Raw genomic sequence first — 26678 nt, forward strand, 5'->3', positions numbered from 1 at the left:
ACACACCTTTAATTTCACAGGTTTGATAATGGTTCTTACTGTAACTCTAATACTTAAACAATAACAATTCAGAAAGAGGACAAAAATGCTATGAACTCAAACATTTACAAAAATGAATGATGTATTTGCTGGTTGAGGCCATTAGTGCTTGAAACAACAGGTTAAACCCTTCTTTTGGTCTTTTACTGGTTTGAATGATTGTCTGTGTCGTCGTCTTTTATGTGCTGTATGTTCCTGTGCGTGTTTTGCCTTATTTTAACCGGTGTGGCACTAAGACAAATTCCAATCAACCGTGTTGTCATGGCAATAAAGTTCTCTATCCATCTATCTATCTATACCCTGAATATTCTTTAAGCATTGATCTACAAAACATTCTCTATCTATACCCTGAATATTCTTTAAGTATTGATCTACAAAACGTTCTCTATCTATACCCTGAAAATTCTTTAAGTATTGATCTACAAAACACCCCACCCCCCGTGTGTGTTCCCTAGGCCTGGGAGGGGGGTCTAACAGACAGGGCCTACAGTCCGCGGGGACGTGTCAGAGATGGACCCTGATAACGGCTGGGGGGGGGGGGGTCTCACCAGCAGCAGGCTGTGGTCCCTCAGCTCAGACATCTCCCTCTCCAGCTGCTTGGTCTGCTCCTTCAGCTGCCGGTTGTGGGCAGAGATCTCCTTCTGCGCCTGTAGGAGGTCCTCCACCGTCAGCGCCTTTACCCCAAGCTGGGCCCAGACAGAGACACACGCACAGACGTTGGGGGTTCTGTGTCAACGACACGGTTAATGTGGATCTGGGCACACCGCGACATCGGCTCCCTAAATTAACTTGACCGTTTGACCTGCTGTGTGTTGTGTGTTGATGTTGTGTCGTGTGTTGATGTACGGGTCTTGTGTTGATGTACATGTTGTGTGTTGATGGACGTGTTGTGCGTCGATGGACGTGTTGTGCGTCGATGTACGTGCTGTGCGTCGATGTACGTGTTGTGCGTTGATAAGCGTGTTGTGTGTCGATGTGCGTGTTGTGTATTGATGTGCGTGTTGCTATGCTGTGTCTTCATCTTACTGACCGAGCCAAAATTGTTGGCAAAATAAGATGATGCAATCAAGAGGCAATTGTGATGAAATGCATGCAGGGACCACCCCCATTAGATCGATTTAATCAAATGTATGTATGTATGTATGTATGTATGTATGTATGTATGTATGTATGTATGTATGTATGTATGTATGTATGTATGTATGTATGTATGTATGTATGTATGTATATATATATATATATACACACATACATATATACACATACATATATACACACACACACACACACAGCTGGCTATAATTCCATGAAGGTAACAACCCGTAAGACACATTTTCAAAATCCCCATGCCTAAACTGCCCCGGTCGGTCCGTTGCCACGGCAACACATCATCCGCCCGACAGACAGTACACGGAGCGGGGGCGATAGGAGTGCGACACCCACGGGCATCGCCATGATGACCGTAAAGCCGGCTTAACGTCAGCGGCCTGGCTGTGAAAGGGAGCGTCGTCCGACTCCGGAGCGCTGTCTCACCTCGTCCAGCTTGGTCTGGAACAGCCGTTTGATCTTCTCCCTGTGGGACTCGCACACGGAGTGGAGATTCTCCGCCTGTCCTGAGAGCTCCCGCTGCTTCAGCTGCAGGGAGGGGCGGAGGAGGCAGTGTTGGCATTCAAGGATTCAAGGAGTTGAATGGTCATTAAAATTACAGACGCTTTTATCCAAAGCGACTTACATCGGTTTATACACACATTGACACACCGACGGCAGAGTCAACCATGCAAGGCGACAGCCAGCTGGTCAGAAGCAGTAAGGGTTAAGTGTCTTGCTCAACCTTTCGGTTACAAGACAACTGCTCTACCTCCTGAGCTAAGCCGACCCGTCATTGTAATACACAACGAAATGCAGTTTGGCACTCTCTAGCAGTAGTTAGTGTTTCAATGTCTAAATAACACAAAACACGAAAAGACACAATCAGACAATGACAAATAAGACAATGACAAAATTCACACGGTGAAGAGATGGAGAAGATCAGGGTGTTGGAGGAGAAGGGCGATGGGCAGACAGACGGGGGCAGATCATAGATTAGATTTTCTTAATTTTATTGTATGATTTCATTTTATCTTCCAGTTATGTTTTTTCGCTCCGCCATAAGATTCAGAAAAGGGAAATGAGATAGCATCTCATGATTAATTTCAGTTGGTCTACATTTCCTTCTGCATTCCCCCTCACACTATGTATATATTTTTTTTATTTAAGCACTGCTATAAGGAAAAGCACTTTTTAATAATTGCACTACTGGTTAGATGTTAAACTGCATTTCATAGTACTGGTTGTCCTTACTCGTGCATTGACAAATTTAATCTAACCTAATCCAACTATTGGTTTAACAAGGACTCTACACCGTGCATAATGCTAACAGAACTAAACAGATATGGGCTCCAACATGGCCGCCTCCCGGGCTGATTATGAATCAGCCCGGGAGGCGGCTGAGGCCAGGCCAGAGGCAGTGAGACCCAAACCCTTCACCTTCTCCTGCTCCAGCAGCTGCTGCAGGTTGGAGCGGTACTGCGGCGTCTTCATGTAGCCCATGAACTGCAGGTACTGGACCTTGATGTTGTCTGAGGAGACGGAGAAAAAGGCATCAGAGGAGGAGGAGGAGGAGGAGGAGGAGGAGGAGCTGGATGGTACAGACCACCTCTCCCCACCGGGAAACGGCGATATGATGCAGTGGGAATCAAATCAAAGAGTAAACATTGAGGATTTAAAAGGGCTGACGACGCACGTCTGCAACCCAAAAAGACAATCTAACAGACGAACATGAGAACCGATTCTAATATCACGTCACTGAGATAACTGAGATAAGCGGTGTGGTGTCCGGGTGTTGGTGTGGCATTAGACGTGGGTTGGGGGGCGGGGGGCGGGGGGGAAGAGAGTGAGCGCTAACCCAGTAGATGCTGCAGGCCTGGAGGAGTGGGGCTCATCAGCAGCTGGCTAGAGGCGTAGTGCTGCACCTTGGGAGGTAGCTGGTAGTAGGGAGTCTGAGGAGACCGGTACGCATCTGGAGACACAACAACGCACACACACACACAGACACGCGTTCCAATAAAGGCTGTAACATCACACCTGCTGCAATGAGCCCAACACCCGTGTGTGGAGATGTGAAGTCAGGGTGTAGGACAGATGGGAGACGCCAGTAAGGAGACGACCATGGGAAAGTAATTACATTGGAAAGCAAGGCCGGGTGTTTGGCCGTGTGCGTGTCTGTGCGTGTGCGTGTGCGTGTGCGTGTGTGTGTGTGTGTGTGTGTGGTGCCGACCCTGAGGGGGTGCTGCTGAGAGGGTCTTGGCGTGCAGCAGTTCCAGGGCGCTCTGGCCCTTTTTGTTGTTCTTGCGTTCCACCGCCACCGCTGCCGCCGCCGCCGCCTTCTTGGGCCGCCCGCGCTTCTTGTTGTTCAGCTTGCGGCCCTTGGACAGCAGCCGGGCCCGCCGTGGCTTGGGCGACGCCTTCACCGCCACCGGGCTAGGCTCCTCCTCCTCACCGCAGGAATCCTGCTGTAGCACCTAGTCGAACACGCGTGCGTGTTTGTTTGTTTGTTTGTTGGTTGGTGTGAGCGTGAGTGTGTGTGCGGGAGTATGGATGTTGGCGTTTGTTTGTGTGTGTGAGTGTGCGGATGGGAGTGCGTGCGTGTGAGTGTTTGCATGTTAGTGTGTGTGAGCATGAGTGTGAGTGTGTGTGCGTGCATGCAAAACAAGTTGGCAGTCAGCATACAGGTAAAGGTGAGGCAGGGCGATGCACCGACCGGTTCAGCGTTGGGGGAACTCGCTCCATCTGGTTGGAGTTAAAGTCGCAACGTCTAAGATCGAGCCACTCCCGGCTTTCGGAATTTATAAAAATGGTTTTGCAATGGCTGTGGCGATCCAGCGTAGCTCGGCTGGCTGGGTGACGTCAGTGGGAAGGGATTAGGGAGTGTCACTGGTATGAGTCTTACAAGTACAAGCTGGCCAGCATTTTCGATTTTTTAGAATAGATCAATCATAGGAGGTGACTTGATTGAAAATCACTGTAGATCAGCGTTGACTACAGATATCTCCGGGTCATTTAAAAAGGGTCTTCAAGGGGCCAGGGAAACGGTGCACAGCCTGCCATGAGCCTCGTCTCTAGTAGCCGTTTGTGAGCTGGCGTCAACCTGTCGCGGCGTAACCACGTCCCTCGCGCACGTCTCTTATGCCGTTTACGATGCGCGCCCCCAACCTTTTTACAGCTCCGCGAGAAAGGTTCATAAACTGCCGTCCGAAGCAACCGTACGGCAGAAGAGCCGCTCTGATGGCCGGGCCTTCAGTGCCGCGGTTAATCCCGGTGACCGTAAGCTACACGGTCTTCAAGTGAAACCCCGCTCTAGAACTGTACTTCAGCGATAACGCAATAGAGAACGCATTTCATATCGGCTTATGTTTTGCTAATTTTAAAACAAATGTCGATTATTTTATCGGACAGCACAAGATTACGGCCCAAAAAAAAGGCATATTCTTGGGGATGTTGGTCAGTGTCCTTGAGCGGGGGGGCCTCCCGGGGGATGCTGCTCTGTCCGTACCTTGGTGGGCTCTTTGGGCTTGGTGGGTGTAGTGCTGTTGCTCTTGCTGTCCTTGGTGTCCTTCTGTTGACGGCGCCGCACTATCTCCTGCTCCTCCTGAAACACACGCGGAGCGCTGCGGTCAAAGGCCGGTCCCCGGGGTCTTGAACACCACCCCCCATGTTGTGCTTTCAGTGCATGAATATTAGCAATGGGACTTACCCTGAGTTTAGGATTTTTCAGACTAGAAAAATAGTTTTCAAGCTGTGAAACACAAAGACAACAATGTTTTAGACGATTGCGGTGGTTTGGCCTACAGTCAAAAAGGCAGCGGTTAGTTCCTCTGGACAGTTTGGTGGTCCAACGTTGTCGTCCGATTGAAACACATCTTCCACAGCAACACCGCTACATTAACAGGCCTAATGACCAACTAAAAGCCTGTAATTTGCCTGATGCCGCTGAATAATTCATCAGGGCTGCAAAGTGGTGGAGACAAAGCCACAGGCCATGCAGGGAAATTGCCTTTTCGACAGGAGACATTTACTACAAGGAAACATTTGATTTTCCTTGTAAATGTCGGGCTACCCCACAGACGCAATTAACTCCAGAATCAACCACATTACTATTCAAAAAGTCGTTTGTTCCACAAACAATTAATAAACCGACAGCCCGTGACTGATGCATGATCAGCCTACAACTAGTTGCTTAAAGCGTCAATCAAAAAAAAAGAGAACTAACAGGCGACCACCACGTCGTACTTCATCTCCATCCATCATGCTCAGCACTACACGGGCCGGGGAGCAGCAGATGCATTTAAGCATTTAGCAGGCTGCCAACCCCATGGCGATTCCAGGCGGCGCACCACGGAGACAGATGGAGCTTTGGAGGCACCGACCGAGTGCTGCGACCGAAGCAAAAGGCACTCGTCTCGGGGGTTCTGCAGAGCCTGCGCCTGCTTTCGTCTCGTCCCAACGCCGTCCTTCCTGATTCCTCGCTACGGGCCCAATGGGTGTGTTTGAATCAGATGCGACTGTTGTATCGGGAGAACAACTGCGGCAGAAACAGACTAGTTCTGGCTGCTTAGGGTGGCCAAATGGCTGCCTGGAAATGGTACAGCTGGTTGCTCCTGAGTGCACTCCAAAACTAAGCCTTTTAGAAAGCTGTGGTCAACAGCGTCTAGAGGAACGCTTTCTGTGTGCACTACGGGTAGTATTAAATATAAACCAGGTTACTCACTATGGTGCGGTCTATGGCGTGCAGGTGCACTACTCACTATGGTTCGGTCTATGGCGTGCAGGTGCACTACTCACTATGGTGCGGTCTATGGCGTGCAGGTGCACTACTCACTATGGTTCGGTCTATGGCGTGCAGGTGCACTACTCACTATGGTGCGGTCTATGGCGTGCAGGTGTTCTACCCCCTATGGTGCGGTCTATGGCGTGCAGGTGCACTACTCACTATGGTTCGGTCTATGGCGTGCAGGTGCACTACTCACTATGGTTCGGTCTATGGCGTGCAGGTGCACTACTCACTATGGTGCGGTCTATGGCGTGCAGGTGTTCTACCCCCTATGGTGCGGTCTATGGCGTGCAGGTGCACTACTCACTATGGTTCGGTCTATGGCGTGCAGGTGCACTACTCACTATGGTTCGGTCTATGGCGTGCAGGTGCACTACTCACTATGGTGCGGTCTATGGCGTGCAGGTGTTCTACCCCCTATGGTGCGGTCTATGGCGTGCAGGTGCACTACTCACTATGGTGCGGTCTATGGTGTGCAGGTAGTAGGAGACCGGTTTCCCTGTCCAGGACACCGACCCCCGGAGAGGTGACAGCTCGACGACCCGCATTATTGTGCCGATATCTGGAGGAGGAGAGGTAGTCCGTTAAAACAGTCTGGTCCGGGTGCGACCGAAGGTTGTTCTTTAAATCATCGTCGTCAAGAGAGAGACACTTACCGCTCAAGTTTCGACTGTTTATTCTAAAATTTAGAGGTGCAAACGGTTTTGAGGATACAATTTTTCCACCTGAGAAGACAAATGAAAAAAACATTGTTGTGGAGATTTTACACACAAAGAGATTTGCAAACCAAACACACTGATTCAATTAATTCTATGAGCCCGAGCCCGTCATGAGGCGGGGGGGTTGATTGAGTGACCTGCTACCGACATGGCAGCTCTTCCGAAGTATCCGGTCAAACGATTGGCAGATATGAAAAGGTTATAGGGTCATGGAGTTCGGACTCTGCCATGTTTGATACCTCTTCCCTCCCATGAACTCAAGCAGAAGAGACAAGTGATGTTTACAGCGGCTGGACACAACCGAGACGGTGACGTCATGGTACCAACCTTCCTTCATGTTGGCAAAGCGCTCCTTCAGCTGGTGGTCAACCTCCGGACCGAAGGCAAAGTTATTCACGAATATAACACTGCAGGGAGAGAGAGACAGAGAGCCACGTCAGTGTATAGCTAACAAGTAGGAACTCGCTTGCGCGGATCATACGATACCAGTGTTTTCAGGCCGGTTGGTACGACGGTGCTTCGGTACTCTACCTGGTGTTGGCGATCCTTTCCTTCCATTCTTCAGAGAGAAAATCCCCCCTTTCAAGCTGAAAAACAATAAAAAGGACATTAAGCTTCACAAGCAACCCAAGAGGATCTATGGGATGGCCTGCACTGTAATACACATGATGAAGAGATGCTACAGGGTAGCGATGAAAAGCAGCGACTCACTGTGTATTCGCCGTGCTTTTTCCCGTACCACTTCATCCACTTCTTGAACTCTTTATCCATGGACTAGAGGGAACAGACACCATCAATGACTCCATTCAGGCCAGCTGATCCTAATCCACACGCTCATTCACAGCTTTGTTCCCTACTGTTGAGTCCTCTCGTGTGTGTGTGCGTGCGTGCGTGCGCTAAGGTTAATCAATCTCAGACCCTTTTCAGTGGGAAAGGCCTCTGTCCGATTGGTTTATCAGACATCAGGGTATGGTGTAAACAGACCTGACCGTGTCAGCGGTCCACTACGATTCACACCGGACTGACGGCCTTACCTCTGCGTATGTGGCGGGGATGTCTGCCTTCTCCACCCCGAAGTAGTGCTTACAGTTGGTGGCCGCCGCCACCTGCAGCACCACCTGGCCCACGCCTGGGGACGCCGACAGCGGAAGACAGGTTTACAGGCGGCTCACTCGGGACACACACACGACGGTGAACACAAAAGGAGTCCGACCCAGTCGCCCGTTCTCTTTTACACCAGTGACGTTCGTCGACGGTTGCCTGGCAGCCAGGTTTATTCGATGTCATCAAGTACACGCTAAGAACAAATAAACTGACGCGGGAGGGTCGGTTTCATACGGCCACGGAACTAGTTTATGACTTAAGCTGATTAGAGTCTAAGTTCCACCACAGCCCGTGCATTGGCTAGGGGGGGGCAGGGGACAATGATCACAGTCACAACCCTGTGGCCCGTGGAGGGACTGTTATGTATGGCCAAACCCCAGAGAACCCCCCCCCGCCCCTCCCCCCGTGGTGGAGTGCACTGACCGCTGCCGAGGTCCACGAAGGTGTCGTCCTCCATCATCTCCATCTCGCCGATGATCTGCGCCACCAGGTCGAAGGAGGTCTCGCCGTACACCTCGGGCGAGAAGGGCTCGTAGTTGTTGAGCTTCTCGGGGTCTGTGACCGAGTGGTTGTACACCTGCTGCAGGATGTGCCTCAGCAGCCCGTTGGAGGGCCTCTTGTTCAGCTTCATGTTGGCCGTCCCCTTCCACTGTGGGGCAGAGCGCAGACCGGTGAGGCCACCGTGGGAGGCAGAGTGCTCATGACACACGGCCAGGTCGATGGATTCAGGTCCAACAACAAGAACACGTCAACAGATGTTTGCGCTTGTAGCCCGAGCTGTAGATTTCACGCCATTAATAATCAAACAAGAATTATTAGGCCAACTTGATGTCATAGGAGGGTTCAGAAGTCGGCTGCCGGGATGAGGAGAAACATAAACTGTGTGTGACGTGGACCTACCAGTTGGTGAATGCCGTCGATGGCTCTGTTGTACTTATCGCAAAGTCTCTGCATGCTCTCAAAGCTATGGGACAACAAAAACAAGATCAGGAGGTAGTTTATGATGTGTGCGTACAAAGAAGACCCCTTTTAAATGGTTGGATCAAAACAAAAGCAACACACTAATATTATGTTCACAACAAAAGGGAAGCGAATATTCTACTGGCGTTACTGTGGCGAGGATGCTCGCGCCACCCGCAAACTTTCTTGCTAGAGCATGAAATCTCTCGCGCGAGTGACTCGGCATCAGGTAAACTAGGTAGAACAGCACGAACCAGGTCATTTCTATGGATTCATACCACGCCTTTTCTTTTGGTCTGACTGCAGTATTATAGGAGTATCATAAACAGACAATAAGGACATTGAAAACTGGCATTGCTGGAAGTATAGGAGGTACTAGAGAACAAACCACAATAATAAAAAGAAAGTAAAGAGTGACACCGAACACAAGGTTGGTCAGCCACTTATAATCGTCTGTGCTTTGATGTGCGACACCCCGGCTCACCACTTTGTGTCGTAGTCGATGAGTACATAGTTTTCCATCGCCAGTTTGAGGTCTGGAATCTCCTCACACACCCATCTAGGAATGAGGCCAAAACACAACGTTAGAGATTAGAGATCAGATTAGACATCGGGACAGCGTTACCGCAGTATGGGCGTTCATGTTACCAGGGGTTACAATCGCCCGAGCGGATGGGATGTAAAGCGGGACTACGTACCGGATGGTCTCGATGATTTCATGGGCGGCGTCATGGTGTTTATCCTAGAGAGACCGAGAGGGAGAGACCGAGAGAGAGAGTTACAAAAGGAGCAGGTTTTCTCATGTTCTCTAGTTTAACGAGACACGTAGGAAGATCATGTCAAGGGAAGAACGTAAAAGCAATGTGAATGATAGAAATAATAATGAAAAAGAAGCCAGCATCTAAAGAGGGACTGGAGCCAGAGAGTATCAGAGTGAATGAGGGTAGGAAAAAATCAAAGGTTGACTAACAGCATGAGGTCGAGAGAGGGGACTCATAATCGAGAGTACGATGAGAGGGCTGGGGTAAGTGAGGAAGTCTGACAGAATCAATGTGGACCACAGTCAAGTTCAAAGTGGACCACCATGATGGGGATTATTGATTACTTGACTCGATTTGAGATAAGAGAGCTGCCCCTAATTGTCATTCATTAACGTGGAAGTGCACACTGGAAAACAGACATTGATTCCAGTTTCAAAAAAAACTTTTATTCACTAGATTAAAAATATTCAAAAAAAGCGGGATCTCAAAGATTTTCATGTACTCTGTTGAGTCACTATCTATTGCCGGATGAGCTTGCACCAGGGCGATGAGCCAATGATCCGCTGATGAAAGCCCTTGTATTTGCAATAACATGAATGCTACAAACAGGGTGTCAGTGTCGACAGTTTGCATCACAAGGGAGATTTCTCACTGAGCGCCAAGGTGTCGCCGAGGAGAACACAACAGAAATCCATCAGATTGCCGCAATACACACAAAAGCCATTGTAATTCACAACCAAACAAACCAACCAGGCCTAAATATAAGACGGTGTGAACGTTGGCGTTGAGCAAGTTTAATTTCTGTTCCAGGTTTCGATCGGTTCACATTTTGCCATGACGGCTGACACCTATCAAACTGAGCCAGCTGTTCTCTGAGGTAACCCTGGCCTGAGGTCAGCCTCAGAGATTACTAATCCCAAATGCTGCAGCCATGGTGTCCTCTTCTTGTGCACGTCTTACAGCCTGTAGCATGGCTAGTGCAGATAAGGCCCCCCTGCAGATAGGACTTCCTGGGCGGTTCAGCAAGCAATGAACTCCATGTATCTAGTCGTGCACTGCACGGTATTGAGCTCTCCCATGTGGGTCTGATTGACCTACGATTTGCCATATCTTTTGTCACCACGGTTCAACGTAAAGTATATTTTGTGAAAATGGCTTCTTCCCATCCACACGTACTCCATGAAGTTGACCGTTCCGTTTGTTTAGGTTGCCTAACAGCCGGATGGCTTTCCCACGCAGGCTACGGCTCATGTCGGTGCACGAGCTCATGCCGGTTCGTCATTCCTAAAAACGAACTCGCTCCACTGCAACTCCCTCTACCTGCCCGTCCGATCGATTTACACTCTCCCGACACCACCAGAGACCACCGGCGTCGTGTCACCATCCAAGAAGTGTTAATGCCTGTTGCAATGCGAGAGCCCGGGTCGTTACAAGCTGCATTGTCTCAGCGCTGACAAAAAGCAAACACAGGCCCCCTTTCCCCCTCCTCAGTCAGAACGACCTGCCGCAATGTACCTGGGGAGAGCATGCTGAGGGAATGCGTTCTAAAGGGAAAGACACACAAACACACTCACTCACTCTACACCTTTGGGTTTTATTTTTAGCGGCCTCTGTCTACAACAGCGGAGTTATATATAGTTTAGGTTTTTGAGCCGGAGCGTGCCGTGTCGCAACAGCTGCCTGGCGGTAATAGGACACCAGTCTCCGCCCAGAGCCAGTCTGAGGCGGTTGCCTGACTCGACCCACTGACCCACTTTTCACTCTCCCTGCTCCTGATAAACTGCCAGCGATGGCCTCTCGCTCCAGGAATGGAAGGCATGGAAGAGAGAGAAGGAAAAGGAAAGTAGATGATTGGGCTGGGAGAGGTGAACAACAGGGGGACAGAGGGAAAGTGCAGATGTTGCGACGGTGAAGCGGGGCAACAGCAGAGGGAGAAGAGACAGGCGGAGAAAACAGGGAGTGGAACAGAGAAGGAAGCGATTAGGAGAGATCGGGGCGGGAGACATGGAAATTCTGCAGCAGCCCAGCAAGTGTCATGTGGTCGGACACGGCCGTCAGCCAACAGCTCGCCGCCGCGACAACCAGGCTTCCTGTGACATATTCCCCGCTACTGCTACAACAACTCAGGCCACACACACACACACACACACACACACACACACACACACACACACAGTTGGGAAAGCAAAGGGCAGAGAGAGAGAGAGAGCCAAAGAGGGAAGGAGAGAGAGCCCAACAGGGAGTACAGCAGCCACAGTGTTCTGCGGCCTGGCATGCTCCCTTCAGCCAACGGCTCCCAGCCTACAAACCTGTTTTCCCGCGCAATGCTGCAGCCCGCTACTACAACACTAACTCCCGCCCCAGCGTCTCCATGTGCACACGAGCCACGGCTCCCTACTGTCAACACGAGACAAGCTGTCGAGCAGGCTTCTGTGGATCATGAGATCTTTGGCTACAGAGGTTTCCGACGTAGCCCTGTTTACACTGAACAGACACTCGCAGTGATTGGGTTGTAGCGGTTCATATGGCGCTCGGCGAGTTACAATCACAATCCCAATTTCCCTATGATATTACGAGTTAGTCCATGTAAACATTCACATACAACCCCGCCTTGAAGGGAGGCTGGATGGGATGTTGGTCTGTATCAACGCCGAGTGTGAAAAGCAGCAACCTTTCTCCCAGCCGCGCTGCGTCAAGTGTGGCTGGGAGAAAGGTTGCTGCTTTTCACACAAAGGACTGGAGTCACACAGCAACACCTGCACCGGGCTGTGGCTAAAAATAAACCCTGTCTGAAGACACAGACGCAGCCTGAGCACGAGCCAGAGAGACCCAGATCACGAGAGGGATCCAGGAGAGGGAACTGGAGGAGAGAGACAGAGCACGACGCTGAGGTGAGAGGAAGATAAACATCTAAAGAATGAGCCCTCTAAGAAGTGAATGCCACTGGTATTACTAATACTACTACTACTACTATGCTCACTCTGGCGACAGAACCAATGACTAGCAGTAAGACGAGAGAGAATTACAAGCGCAGATCACAGAAGCCCCCCCCCCCCTTAAGCCCTTATTGTATTTTGAACATCATGAGACTTAAAAATAGCTATCTTTGATGTGTACAGGGACTGGGTTAACCTAACAATCATTAGTGCTTGGCACATGTTTCTATGAACATCCTTACTGTACCGACAGCAGACAGAGTTTCTCTTTCTTCTGACAAATTTACTTATAGTAAGACGCTTTGGATAAGGGTTTGTTAATGCCCTAAATGTTAACGTAATGGTGCCTGTTGAGCTTCTGTTTGACTCGTGTATATCTGATAATACAGTGCAAGGGGACCGAAAGAAGTAAAATAAAAAAGTACAAATTTGTGTATAATAACTATACTACACTGCTGCAGACATCTACTACACACTGTTCAAACCTGGTCTCAACCTGCTCCTAATGATGTTGAGCTGGACCAAACGAATGCTCCCGCGCCTCCGCTGTATCTACGCAGGTTAAATACAGTAGTGTAAACTACAGTAGTGTAAACTGCTGTATCTACGCAGGTTAAATACAGTAGTGTAAACTACAGTAGTGTAAACTACTGTATTTACAGTGCTGTAAATGACAGGGGTCCGAGACACGGCAGGTAAGCGTCACACATTCCACACCGGATCCAAGGAGTTCTTTAGGACGAATCTGTTTAGGACCCACATGCCATCGCAATTACCCACACCCAGACAACGCTTAGTACAAACCACGACACAAGGGGAGAGGGTGCCTCGTGTGGAAGCATTTGGGCATATTTCAAATGCACCGAAGGGGGAGGACGCACAGTGCAGGGAGGGAGAAGTGCACGATTCAGTAAAGAGGTGAGTAGCACATGTGAATAACGTTGCTTGGCTGCTCGGTTGGGAGCTCGCTACAGCACCATGTGAGACAGGACAGAGCACAGTTAGAGTGCACACTGTGGGCGAGGAGATACCCAATCTGTTGGCTCTGTAGGAGTGGAGAATAATGGAATCTACACCAAGTGGAATCAGCTAGTGTGCGTCTTAACAGTGGGAGAGCACTGAAAACGGGCAGTAAATAATACAATTCATGACCGAAAGCCACAGAGACACACAACACACACACACACACACACACACACACACTGTGCGGACGTTAAATATATGCAGCAATGCAATGTACTATAATGCAATGTGCTCTTCCTATATGGCCCCATTCCAATATCCATATGAATGGTTGAACACATGGAGGACAGAGAGAGGACATAAAGTCTACTCTGGGCATGCTTTCCATTTGAAGACACGAGAGATGGACGTTACAGGCTGTGTTGCTGAACACCACAGTTGCTTCAGATTCCTTGAAATTTGTATCAGTTAAACCAATAAAGCCTATTTCTGACGTGTGTGTTGTGTGTACTTGTGTCCCTGTAAGATGCTGAAAAGACTGTTTTGCTGATTTGCTGGCTTATAGGAAGCAAAGATGACTAGGAGGAAATCAATAAGCCACGTTAAAAGCTATAGTGGGTGATTGCATCATACTGAATGCTCTTCAGAAGAGATGTAAAGCAGCCGTTTTCAGTTTATCTTTCATTGCCCCTTTAACGTATGTAACGTATGTAATGTACATGCCCAATTGTTTGCATTCATGTTACAGTGGCTCTCTCCAATTTGTTTTGAATACGTTTCTTTACTGGTCACAGGGATAAAGTTGTCAATTGGGAAAAAAATGCAAAGCAACGTGAAAGGTCTATTCGGGAGCTTGAAGTGTGAGTCGTGTATCCAGCGATCCCTGACAGACCGATGGTTATAACGCTTCATAACACAGAACCCTAGCTCGATTCGGTCCACTCTGGCAAGTCATGATCAACAGTCGTGAATCGTTACCACAAATGACCCCACGTAGTGGGCAACAGCGCACCGCTCCGTCTCTATCCCGACTTCCTTATACAAACATCACACATCCAAGTGACCAAAGGGTCGTGTGTTTACATTGAGCTTCACAAAGCCTCTTAATAGCATCGAAATAAGACACAGAGCCCGGGTAAAAGAGCATGTACAGCCGAACACACGTCTGGATCGATCATTGTCGCCGCGCCATGTCACCTTGGATGCCCCGTCTGTCTGCCTGTCACCGCCTCAGCCCTCATGAACTGGTGGACTTCCAGCATGAACTGGTTGACTTCAAGCATGTAGGTCTGGGGCTAGCCACGGCTAGGAGCAAGGGCTAGCTAACAAAAGAGACGGCAAAGCCCAAATAAAGAATAATCCTTCTTATGTGACCATTTGTATACTCACGTATACTGGTAAAGGCCAAGGGTAGCCAGCGGCTTCGGCTCCGACCGGCGACTTGAGTTTGAGTTCCAGCTTTTCTCCCATTCTCCGCTTTCTCTGTGATGGTAGCTAGCTGCCGGACTAGCCTCGGTGAGCTAGCTGCTCGGTCGGAGCGAGCTACAACGTGAACATTCTGGTTAAAAAACACCTAGAAAAGCAGAAATCCAAACTAGTATAGACGCCGGCGTCACAGCAATGCTATACTGTTCTATTCGTAACCATGAATATCTCTTATTCCGTTTTATACTATGATCAAAATGCCTGTTCATATCCACTGGCAATAATACCTCGGCCGTATCGCCGCCATCTTGCCCGGCATGAATAATATGGCGAGGGGGCGGGGCCTGAGGGGGCGCTCATACGTCACTGGGGAACTCAGATAAGACCAAACAAACGTTAAAGTACTTGGCTGAGAGATGGTTTTGTTCAGCTCAAAGGTCCTTTTTGTATTTGAAAGTAATACAATGTGTATTGTAGCTGAATCGTTGTTTTATTTTTTGTCTTTGTGATTGTACTGAATTGTTTGAGATGTGTGTGATGAAATAAATAATTAATGTGTAAACAATCAATGCATTGTTTACCTACATAATTCTCCAACATGTTTCTAGAACCTACAGGCAAACTTAAACAAAGACATATATGTATGCTTATTTTTGATTGCCTTTTTCAGCTCTGTGAAATGTCCCAGAACCATCGATCTCCGCCATAGGAGGATCCAGAAGGAGAGTGTGTAAGTTGAAGGGGAGGGCCAAAAGGGAGAGAGGAGATGGTAGATCGCCACAGTGAACCCACTGACATCACTCCAGTACTGAGCACAGCTGAGGCCAGTATTGGGGTGGTCGCCAAGGCTACAGGCTCCCCCGAGCCAGCTGGAAGAGAGTCATCGTGTGGAGGATTTCTGGGACCTTTTTTTTTTTTTATCATTGTGTTGTTGCTGCAAGCCTCTCTGCTCCATCACCCCGTTGGGCCATCTTCTGTCACGCTGCCGGGCCAAAGACTTTCTGGATCACATTACGGCGGCTTTGCAAGCAACTAAAATATATTCATATACATATTCCTCTGGTTTAAAGAAAAGGCATTGTTTCAATATTAACCATGGTATATCCTAGATTTAATTTCCACATAGTGTACATACTCAAGCATTACTTTATTAGTTTGCTTATTGTGTATTCTATAGAGTAACCTAGCTTTTAGGAGTAAAAGTTTAGCAAAAAGACCCTGCAGCCAAGTTAGGTTTTTCCTTATAAACATCTCTGGAAAAAAAGTGCGCTTGGATGAGAGTAAGGAGCACTATAGTCAGGCAAACAGCGACATCTACAGGCCGCTTATCGAAATACAGCCCTTGTATTATACAGTATTGGAAATATGCGCACTTGCGTGACACACATCCAGGGCAACAGGCACACGTTACATATTTGACATTTTTTGATAGGATAGAATAAGCAAGTAGTAACCGTTACATAAAACTTATTGAACCACATTGTTTGCATAACTTTATTCAACAATATTGGGCAGTAGAATTGAATAAAAATCGTTCAAATAATTTCAGCCATAATAGAACAATTACAGCAGTAATCGGAACTCTGAACAATAAGACAAGCCACAACCGCTTTAGAATTTCACAAAGGAGGATTTTAAAGAATTTTTATTGAAATAAAGATTAATTTCAGTCCCAGTCCCTTATGGTTCCAAAAGCGTGCTTTGGGTTGTAGCGCCAACATATCAGACGACTTCTCTCCAAAGCCCTCTTTGCGTATACAGCAGCATGTATAGAATCAAAGAAAAAAAAACCTAACCAACCGGTCATTTGGCACAATCAACTCATACAATGGTATTACTGTGCTGGTATTTCATTATCGTCAAACCAATTGCTCTGTATCGGTGCACAATGTTTACCATCGACTGATGAAAAGTTGATTCAAAATACATTTTGACCATAACAGACATAGTACAGCGATTGCATCAGAAAAGGTATTGAAGTCGACGAAACAATAAACAGCCGTAGGAAAGAAATGAAAAAAAAAAAAAACAGGCCCTTTTGAAGGGTTGCAATACTGGGGCTGATTGTAGTTTCTGTTTACACAGACATCGCCACTCCTAACCTCCATGCACCGCTCTCGTTCCAGTGTGAACCCAGCACTACTCGGCATCGTTGGGGTAGAGCTTAGACTATTGGCCTTAGTGTTAAGCTTAGTTTAAAAAGGTGGTCAATCTAGATTGAAATATCTGAACCCCACAATACAGACCTCATTCGAAATACGAAGGACTACCGCCCCACCCAACATTTGAGATCAAAATAATGGATTAAGAACCCCCCCCCCCCCCCCCCCCCCCGAAAAAAAGAAAGAAAAAAATCTAATTTGTACATGAACAGTGGAAATAAATACTGTGAAATGGATTGGATTCCTTTTCCAGTGTCTTGATAGAACGTTATAGTTGAATCCAGCTTGGTAAGCACTTTGGTATACATGCTGGTCAGACATACGGAGTCAGTCGGAATAGGCCTTTAGTTGATTTAACATTGCACTTGGGCAGTTGTTTCAAGTGAAGATATGAATACTGGGCATTGTAACACATTCATAAAGCATGCACTCATGGACAGAGTTAATGTATGGACAAAAAACAACCAGGTAACAGCAATATTAGCAGGAAAAGTGCTGATTTGTCATATTGACATAAAGGGTCGAGTTAATAAACGCGTCTGATGACAAAAACTAAGTCTCGGGTTCATCGTTTATTCATAGACGTTTTTGTGACAGCTGTTAAAAAGATTCCAATTCGATTTGAAAACAGGATATTCTGTCACAGTGTTTCTCAAACAGGACCACTGATCCGGAATCAGAAGGTTTCACGTCATTCTGGTGACTATCGTGTTCAGAAAGGCAATATTGATCCGATACGCGTTTCCCCTGAGGCCGTTAGTAAGGGGCTCGGTCCCAGGTAGCCAGGCAGGCAGAGACGGCTAGTGTACGGGTCTCATCCAGGAGGACGCAGGATGGCTTCAAGTTAACAGTCGTTTTAGTGATTAGAATGGGGAGAACGGGATCTTTAAGTACACACGGTAAACAGCATCTTATACATCCGACTCGTGATGGTGGGAACCTAGAATGACATTTTGAATCTCTGCTTTGAAACCACAACATTTTTCTTTCCCCAGTTGCAGACGTCGAAAAGCTCTTTAGTTCTGCATTAACTTACAATTAGAGGATCGCTTTGGGCATGTTTTTGTCGTGGCCGTGAGCTCCTGGTCAGACTGTTTGGAATTACTGGATCACTACAGTCATCCACTCCTGACTCTAAAGTGATCCTGTGTTAAATACCGAATGCCACAACGACTTAGCGACCAAAAGAGGGAAGCAAAAAAGAAAAGAAAGAATATCCAAGACCATTTGATGGACAAGCATTGCAGCTAGTCATAAGGGGAGGGGGGGGGGGGGGGGGGGGGGGGGCAGTACTTCACAGCTTCTCAAAGCCAAACTTTTACACATGCTCCCCTTGTTAAGACATCTGCACATAATTTAAGAAAAGTCGAGCAGAAACCTGTGCCTGACTTTGTACATCGAGTAGAATTCTCTTCAGTTAAATCAATAGGTCTATCGGTACCTCTTTATAAAAAGGAAAAGTGAGCAAGATTGATAACTGTATGGCCAAGGCCTCTTTTGAATAAATACTGGCTGACTTTCAAGATCTGAAGACAAAAAAACAAGAGATACTGCTTTTAGCACTGATATGGAGAGGAGTGTACAGTAAAATCCTAACAGACTCTTAACCCCATGTCAAAAAATAAATACAAAAAATAATTTCAGCTTCACCACCGTCCATTTCAGTATAAGCGGGAAAACTGATATCATCCGTTTCATTCTTCTTGTATTTCTCTTCTCAAAGCATAGTATTTGGCATTCTGCAGACTTTGTCTCCTCCCCCACCAAAACACCCCCGAATTAGAGACCCAACCACTGGGAGACTACTGGGAGATCTCCCTAGAGTCACTGTGGACCATTCCCAGTCTACTCTCTGAAAGCGCCTCTGTGCACGATAAGGAGAGCTCGGGAGAAGAGAAACCAAATAAAAATAAGAGGCCACACTGGGTCATTTCTGTGAAGCAGTGTAGTGACAGACGGCCGGCGGCCGACAACAGCCAACGTCCCGTCTCTGGAAAAATAAAAAGGGAGGAAGGAGGGAGAGAGAAAGAAAAAAATAGAATCTGCTTTTTCATCACTAGTGCTTTTGGCCCCAATGAAGGGGAGTCACCCTTCATGGCATCTTTCATCGGTTTTTATTTCGTTTTTTTTTTTTTTCAATTTGTTTTAGAGCAAAAGCAATCCAGAGTTTTCCTTCCTCTGACTGAGAATACGGAAGCAATGCCTAACTAGTGCCAGTTTTGAGGGTGCAGTTGATCGTACTCGGCTATAAGTTTCTTTATGTGTGCCAGTTTGTTGTGTAGGTATTCACAGCGATTCTTCTCTTGGCTATAGTTTGGGTTAGTCTGGAAGAGAAAGGAAAGAAAAGGTTTTTGAAGCGTCAGAAACGGTCTACTTATACATGTGAAATGATTCATGACACCAAAGTAAGTACTGGAAAAACACTGGAAGTACGTACCTTTTTTATTTTGCGATACTCTTGAAGTATCTGATCGTGGATTGTCTGTTGAAGAGAAGACATTAACCATTGAATGATCATGTGGTTAGATCTTGATTAACATTTCAAGCTTCCATCTGTCCTGTCTGCTTTATGAATAACAATCAGTCCCCACGTTCACCTTCAGACCCAAATCAACACCTACCCTTTCGTCAGAAACACTATAAATACACACCCATTACATCCGTGCAATATTAATTAATACGTGTATCCATGGCTCTAAAATTGTTCTGTTTGTGATGTGATTATTTCAACACTCTCTGGCAAAACAGATCAAGATCCCAATGAGACTTTCTAAAAGTATCACAACCCCATCATGACCGGCGTTGGGGACGGCTGCCCTTTCCAATATGGCCGCGCGGCGCGGGAAGGGAGGGCCTCACCTTGTACTTGTCTGTGCCTTGGGGGAGCTGCTTGAGCTCAGTGTCCAGGACGGAGAACTGCCGGGTGACGCCCTCTATCCGCGCGTGCAGGCCCCGGTACTCGCTGTACTCCGCGTTGAAGTCTGTCTTATACGTCTGTCGCTGCTCCGGGGAGCCAATCACCAGGTACTTCCTGTCAGGGGGGGTTCAGTGGTGGGGGGGGGGGGAGGAGACCGTGAGAATAACACTCGCCCCTACGTGTTGAGATGTTGTTCACCCAAATAAGATTGAATCCTCCAATAGATTCCTAAAGAAGGTAATCAATGGTCATCTATCGTTACATAATATATATATCATACATGTGATGTGAGCAGGGAAGTGGGCCAGTATGGGGGCAGTGACATGACAGGCCTTGACGAACTTACGTTATATAATCTGCCATCTCAGATGAGGACGAGGGAATACTGCTATTGTTGAACATTCCATTGATATCTGGAAGAAACAAACAAACCCGCCGGTCAAACTCGGACAGAAATCAGGACCACCCGAGGAATGGCCGCACAGGTTTCAGCGACAAGGTGTAATGGACTGCATTTATACAGCGCTTTTATCCAAAAGCGCTTTCAAATATCGCCTGACATTCACCCATTCATGCACACATTCACACACGGGCCGGGTCAACCACGCCAGGCGACAGCCAGCTCGTCAGGAGCAGTCAGGGTGAGGCGTCTTGCTCAGGGAAACCTCGACACCTGAACTAGCAACCTTAACAAGTGCAAGGTGCAACGCAAGGGGGTTTACGGCCCCATCCCGTCCTTGCGGACCCTCCTTGCGTCCAGCGCAAGGGCCGGGCGTGCGCCTCCCAAAAATTCCTACGACACAGCAGCAATTTGTGATTGGACCGCAGACGTCGACCCGACGCAGAACCGAAACAGGTCCACGACTACGTCGAAGCGAGCGCGTGGTCATTTCGTTGCGTTACCGTGGAACCATAAGTAAGCCCTAACGGTGTGTCCCCCTCGTACCTGTGCTTCTGTGTGGAATACTGCTCTTGGTGTTCTCTGGACTGAAGCTGATGTGGTCACAGCTCCGCTTGGGCTCCGCCCCTCGTGCCGCCGCCGCCGCCGCCGCCGCCGCCGCCCTCCTCTCCTTCTCCTGCTCCCGCTCCTTGCTCTTGTCCTTGTCCTTGTGTTTTTTCGACTTCTTCTTGGACTTGCTGTGCAGGGACGGACTCTTGTCCCGGGGCGCGGCGAGGCCCGTGTGGCCCGGGGACGCGGCCCCCAGGCCGGGCACGGCGAGAGAGGCGGCGGCCGAGAAGGGGGAGGGCTGCTGGCCGAGCCGCTCCGACAGCGCCGCCTCCTGGCTCTCGCAGTCCCGGCCGTTGTGGCTCGAGTCGTTGCTGACGTCGGACAGCGGGTCGAAGGGGCGCGGAATGTCTAGCAGGGGGAGCTGCTGGGAGCTGCTCGTCGTCGTGACGACGTCCGGGACGACCGCCGGCGCCGCCGTCGCGGGCGCCGCGGTTGGTGCCGCCGCCGTCGTGTGGCCCCCGCCCCCGTCTCTGCCCCCGCTCGCCTCCTTGCCGTTGGATGAGGTGAGCTTGCCGTTGAGCGGGCCGGCGGCCGGCTTGCTGGCCAGGTGAGATATCCGAGGCTTCTTGTTGGCCAGAGGGTCGATGAACTCGCCAGCGGGCCGTTTCTGTCAACAAGGACATTGATATTTAGTAGTGATATAGATATATAGCGATAGATATTTATCTATACCTACTGTACGTCTCGATAAAGATATTTAGATCTTTAGTGTATGCTACACGTAAACCTCATAAGATGGCGCAATTTGATTGGTTCGCTATCTCGGGATATTGGGCAATATCCCATGATTGAGATCTCAATCAATAAATCCCGGCAAAAAGTGTTATCTTGTTTATTTCTGGAGTGTTCACGTGTAGTATATACTAAAACAATTAATCTCCTCAGGCTCCTTCAATAGCCCTATTCCCCACTATTCACTTCGCCTTCGACGAATAATTGTTAAATATACCTATGTCTCGATATATATAAATATAGATCTATTTATAGATATACAGTATAACTATATAGATAAATATCTATAGATCTTTCTATAGATAAATATTTATCTATAGATATACAGTATATCTATATAGATAAATATCTATATAGAGATACATCACTATTTAGGGTGGAAAGTAAATTAAACTTCTCCACATCATCAAGAGTAGTATAGAGACCTGGATGGATCGGACCACAAAGTCAGAGAAGGAGCTCAATTCAAGTTACAACGTTAAATTATTTTGTGAACATTTAGACTACAATATAGTGGTGTATACTGTATAATACGTGAAAGTATCGTAATTTCCCTGCAATGCCACTAATTGACAAACAACCCGTAACAAATGTGTTACCCGGACCCAAACTGTAAACCAGCGCGGTTCATGATGCAAATTTCAAAACGTGGGTGAAAGTACGTTCAGGAAACTCGCTAAATCTTTCCATAAAGTATTTTACTGCAGCAAAATGGTGAAGAAAAGAAAGGGGGAAAAGGTGAAAAAACTAACAAACCGAGGACCGATTCAGAGCAGCCTCTATTCTGGGCTGCGTGGGAGTGATGTCTTCCACACACAATAAGAGGGATTCGGCCTGTGGGCTGACCGCTTTGGGAGTGGCTAACCTAATCACTGTGTGCGGTTGGCTGTCGCAACAGGAAGACTTACAGCCCTGAAATAACAGCATGGACCAACGACAGCACAGCTCTCCTTAACCGTGCTTCCTTTTGGCAGTACCCCCTGGACACCAGTTCACCGACAAGACCGGTTATACACCCACGGCCCAGCGGAGACGCAGCGGCCATCGTGTTGGTTCCCGTTCAGGCACGAGTGTGTGCGTGTATGTGTTGACGCGCGTGTGCGTGGGCGGGCGAGGGAGCGAGACAGGACAGAGGTGAGTCAAGTGAACCCCCCCCCCCCCCACTGAGAGGAAGTCACTATTAATACCCGACAGCGGAACGGCTTCGACCCTGCCTAACGGACACCTGAACACCAGGGAAAACAGCAGCCCTCTTCTGGGGGGGGGGGGGAGAGGCCTCCTCTTGGGTGGGGCACAGGAAAGAGTATTTTTACGAAAAGAGGGATGAGGCAGAAGCATGACAGGTACTCTGCTGCGTCACACACCAGGGTGTGCGAGGGATCGGTCATCGAAGAGTGAGTCAGTCCGTCTGTCTGTCTGTCTGTCTTGACACACACCAAATAATCCCAATGAATAGCGGCAAAGCCTTTTCCTGCGTGGGCACGATGACTCCCAGTTTATATTTATGAACTACCCGAAAAACTGGTCATCTCCATAGAAATGAGTGCTGGATTCGGCCGGCTTTGTGGGCGGGCTCACCTGAGAAGGGGAGGGGCTAGCCGGCTCTTTGGGCGGGCTCACCTGAGATGGGGAGTGGCTGGCCAGCTCTTTGGGCGGGCTCACAGGGTTCTCAGATGGGGGAGCCAGGGTGGGTCCGGGAGGGGGGGCGGTCACAGGAGTGTTCTGGGACTGGCACAGTTTCCTGAGAGAAAAACAAAAACACACACAGGCACACAATAAGGATTATGGCATGGGCTATATTTGCTGGTGGATTTCACTGGTCCGGTTTTCTATAAAACGAGGGAGATTAGGGTCTATTCGAGCCCAACGAAAATGCTTAAGGCCAACGAAAATGCTTAAGGCCAACTTAAAACGCTGTAGAAGATTAAATGAGCGCCCCTTAAACTCGTGTGCGGTGAAAAGGTCCAATTACTCCGACTGTGTGTCGCGTCCTGAAATATGCAGAACAGCGCTGATCCAGTGCCAATACCAGCCGCTTACAAACATGAACTGTGACCTTGCGCTTCCCCTTCTGCGTTGCGACACCATTTGGATGACACGCCGTGTGTGCAACCTTATTACGCACGCACAAATCTGCCACATAAAAGCAGCTTGTGGACAAACCATGAATCCAAATACTTCAAGGGAAAGAAAAAAAACAACGGAGAAGGATGACGCAATACCACACCCACACACACACACACACACACACACACACACGTAGTAAATGGTGATTTTGCCTTGGGGGATTTTCCCCATCAGCTTGGAACAAGCTCCTACCTCCACGAGCCCTCAGTGTTGTTGATGGCTTATTACCGTGGAAGACAGACGTAGGGGGTGGGACGGTTGGCTCAGGATGAGAGAAGAGGCTCTCGTTAATAAAACAGAGCTGGGACAACCCAGTACTCAGACAGTAGGGGGCAGTAAGACGCATTAGGTGCCCCTCCCCTCGGTTAACATGGGGAAGGGGTCTGTGGCAGCAGGACGCCAAGGCCAGCGGGTGGGCTGGGGGGGGGGGGGGGGGTGTCACACAGACAGAGGGGCATCCTAGAAACCTCACTTATATATATGATATATATGATATAAAAATGATGACATTTACATTTAGGGCATTTAGCAGACGCTTTTATCCAAAGCGACTTACAATAAGTGCATTTGTTACAATAAGTACATTTGTCATAAGAAGTGAAACAATATATCGCTGTCGGAACAGTAAAGATGTCATCACCCCCCTAACTCCAGGTTCATACTACCTGGGGAGATCCGGGCCATGGATGTTGATTTTAGGATTTCATAAATGCGGTCGCCACTTCCTAAGCTCCCTTGTTTTTTTCCCTCCCAAAGCTGGACCCATTCGAGGAGAGGTTGTGCAAGAGGGTCCACCTGAACGCGTTTACGAACCACTCCGCAGAGGGGGGGCACAAACGCGCAGACGGTGGCATCTCCTTCAGAGTAACAGCGTACCAAGGACCTCCTCCTCTTGCGCAGAGAGAAGCTGCGCTGCATCGTCCACGTTGGATGATAAACGGAGAACCTTTCCTCCAGGTAGTAGGGCTGGGCGATAATCGAGTTTTTCGATTTATTATTATTATTATTTTTTTTATGTTTTATAGAAAAGGCAGAACAGCTGGATACATATGTGTATATAATTTTAGATTGGAACCTTTTCATTTTGACCATTTTGTGTGTTTTTAAGGCAAGATTTCAAAGTTCTCAGTTACAAAGTTTTTTTGGGAGAGGCATGCTGAATAAATACAACATGTTTTCAAACTCAAACATAATCGTTTGAATAATCGTGATTTCAATATTGACCAAAATAATCGCGATTAGGACTTTTCCCACGTTATCCAGCAGCCCTACCAGGTAGTACCAACTCAAGTCTTTCATGCGTTGTGTTTCTTGTCTGTTCCTCTCCATCCTAGGGGCTTTTGTCACAAATATGACTTTCTATGAACAATGCAATAATCAATGCAGCTCGCATTACAACACACTATGGAAGTAGGTAAAAAATAAACAGATTTAGTTTTCTTTTCTTTCTAATCTTTCTTTTCTACATCATTAAAGAAAAAGCTGCTCTTAGTCAATTATAAGAATAAGAACTTGTTTGTCGTTCTTGTGTCTGGCTGTGAGTTTGCATGCATGCTATGCATAGGCTGAATCGCAATCGCGTCCAGGCAAATCAGATTGGCCAATACACACTGAAGATAAATTAAATAATTTTAAAACCACTCAAATTATCCCTCTCTGCCGAAGAGAATGTTGCAGGAGGCGAAGAAATTTAATAAAAAAATAAAAATAATCTGAAAAAAAACGTATCTGAATCGAGACGGAATCGTTCTACACAGAATCGCGATGCATCGAAGAATCGATTATTTTTCCCACCCCTATCTAGGACTGCTCCGTCATGGCGCGTCCAATGTTGGGGACAGGCCGAACACTGGACGCACCATGATGGCCGTTATGGAGGCTTAAATGCGCCGGTAAAGGTAACACGAGAGCTGGGAGCCAGTGCCCCCCGCCCCCCCTGAGAGACTATAGGGTTCGGGATACAGGTGAACCTGGGAACAACGCCAGCTCACACACGAAGCAGTGCGCGCTGGAACACTGTTGCATCCCAGGCCTCTGAATCATTTAGCTTGGGTTCTTCTGTAGCTCTACACTAAGGGGGGGGGGGGGGGGAAGGGATGGTTCGTGGCTACCAACAGGCTGGCAGTTAGTTGATAAAATGAGCAATAAGGCTCAAAGTTCATCTGCACATATGACAGCCGGGAACGTAAGAGATTGCAAACGCGTGCTAGTGTACACAAGCCGGAATGTATGCTCTGGCGTACGCATTAGAGCATGCAAATGTGCATGTGCACAGTAAGAACGATAGAATCAAGCTGCCCTCAGATATCACCACAGGAATGTCTGAGCACATCACGGAGAATGTGAACTATTCCTGCTCTGCTGCATCCAAAACATTGTGAGCTCTCTTGGTAAACCCAGGCCCAGCCCTGAGCTGTGCTGCCTGCTCTATATATAGTTTGATGGGAGCTGCCTTCTCCCTTTCTGTCCCACATCTTGAGAAACCATATTTTCCACTGGGAGCGACGCCAGCAGCATGTACTGTCAACAAAGAGAGCACACAAGACTTAGTTCAATGAAACACAGAAAAACCTTGTGGGAGGACCAACACTACCTGCCATTAGAACGGTTAAAAATAGCTATATTCGTTAGATATAATGTTGAACCTATGTTTAGATGTTAGGAGGTTAACCTTCAGCAATACTTTTATTAAATACATATCTTATGTCAAGTGGCGATCATTATAAAACCTTAGTCCTGGAGATCGTTTAGAAATACGTTTAAGCTCCTCCTGAACTTGCATGCATCGGGTTAATGCAGGTCATGATTAAGGGAGGATTCTCAATGAGCCTTAATGAGCCTTAATGAGCCTCAGTCCTTAGGCTTGGTTCAGACTGAATGAATTCTGGGACGGGTCAACATGTTCTTAATCTTTGTATAGGGAATTGATCACACTGTAGTTGGAGGTCAATAGGA

At 48.0% G+C, this 26678-nt stretch overlaps 2 protein-coding genes across 3 annotated transcripts in view; both read right to left on the reverse strand.

Moving 5' to 3' along the window:
* Positions 1-15081, reverse strand: part of dot1l (DOT1-like histone H3K79 methyltransferase) — a 29585-nt gene extending 14504 nt beyond the window's left edge. Inside the window, exons 1-18 of the mRNA XM_079739793.1 lie at positions 14741-15081; positions 9390-9433; positions 9176-9250; positions 8632-8695; positions 8155-8380; positions 7662-7756; positions 7339-7401; positions 7159-7214; positions 6955-7034; positions 6565-6633; positions 6364-6470; positions 4832-4873; positions 4631-4726; positions 3356-3599; positions 2984-3097; positions 2566-2657; positions 1573-1674; positions 588-725 (exon numbers count right to left, since the gene is read on the reverse strand). Coding sequence (XP_079595919.1) covers positions 588-725; positions 1573-1674; positions 2566-2657; positions 2984-3097; positions 3356-3599; positions 4631-4726; positions 4832-4873; positions 6364-6470; positions 6565-6633; positions 6955-7034; positions 7159-7214; positions 7339-7401; positions 7662-7756; positions 8155-8380; positions 8632-8695; positions 9176-9250; positions 9390-9433; positions 14741-14821 — 1788 coding nt within the window. The 5' untranslated portion in view covers positions 14822-15081. The remainder of the gene's footprint in view (positions 1-587; positions 726-1572; positions 1675-2565; positions 2658-2983; positions 3098-3355; positions 3600-4630; positions 4727-4831; positions 4874-6363; positions 6471-6564; positions 6634-6954; positions 7035-7158; positions 7215-7338; positions 7402-7661; positions 7757-8154; positions 8381-8631; positions 8696-9175; positions 9251-9389; positions 9434-14740) is intronic.
* A 2056-nt stretch (positions 15082-17137) lies between these two features.
* Positions 17138-26678, reverse strand: part of ell (elongation factor RNA polymerase II) — a gene marked incomplete at its 5' end in the record, with an annotated part of 30069 nt that continues 20528 nt past the window's right edge. Inside the window, 6 exons of one of the 2 annotated variants that reach the window (XM_079740591.1) lie at positions 17138-19262; positions 19376-19420; positions 19798-19969; positions 20202-20268; positions 20802-21471; positions 23175-23337. In XM_079740591.1, coding sequence (XP_079596717.1) covers positions 19146-19262; positions 19376-19420; positions 19798-19969; positions 20202-20268; positions 20802-21471; positions 23175-23337 — 1234 coding nt within the window. In that variant the 3' untranslated portion in view covers positions 17138-19145. The remainder of the gene's footprint in view (positions 19263-19375; positions 19421-19797; positions 19970-20201; positions 20269-20801; positions 21472-23174; positions 23338-26678) is intronic. The other variant, XM_079740590.1, reaches the window with a different exon arrangement.

This window comes from Pollachius pollachius, assembly GCF_949987615.1.
Source record: "Pollachius pollachius genome assembly, chromosome: 7".
Classification (NCBI taxonomy): domain Eukaryota; kingdom Metazoa; phylum Chordata; class Actinopteri; order Gadiformes; family Gadidae; genus Pollachius; species Pollachius pollachius.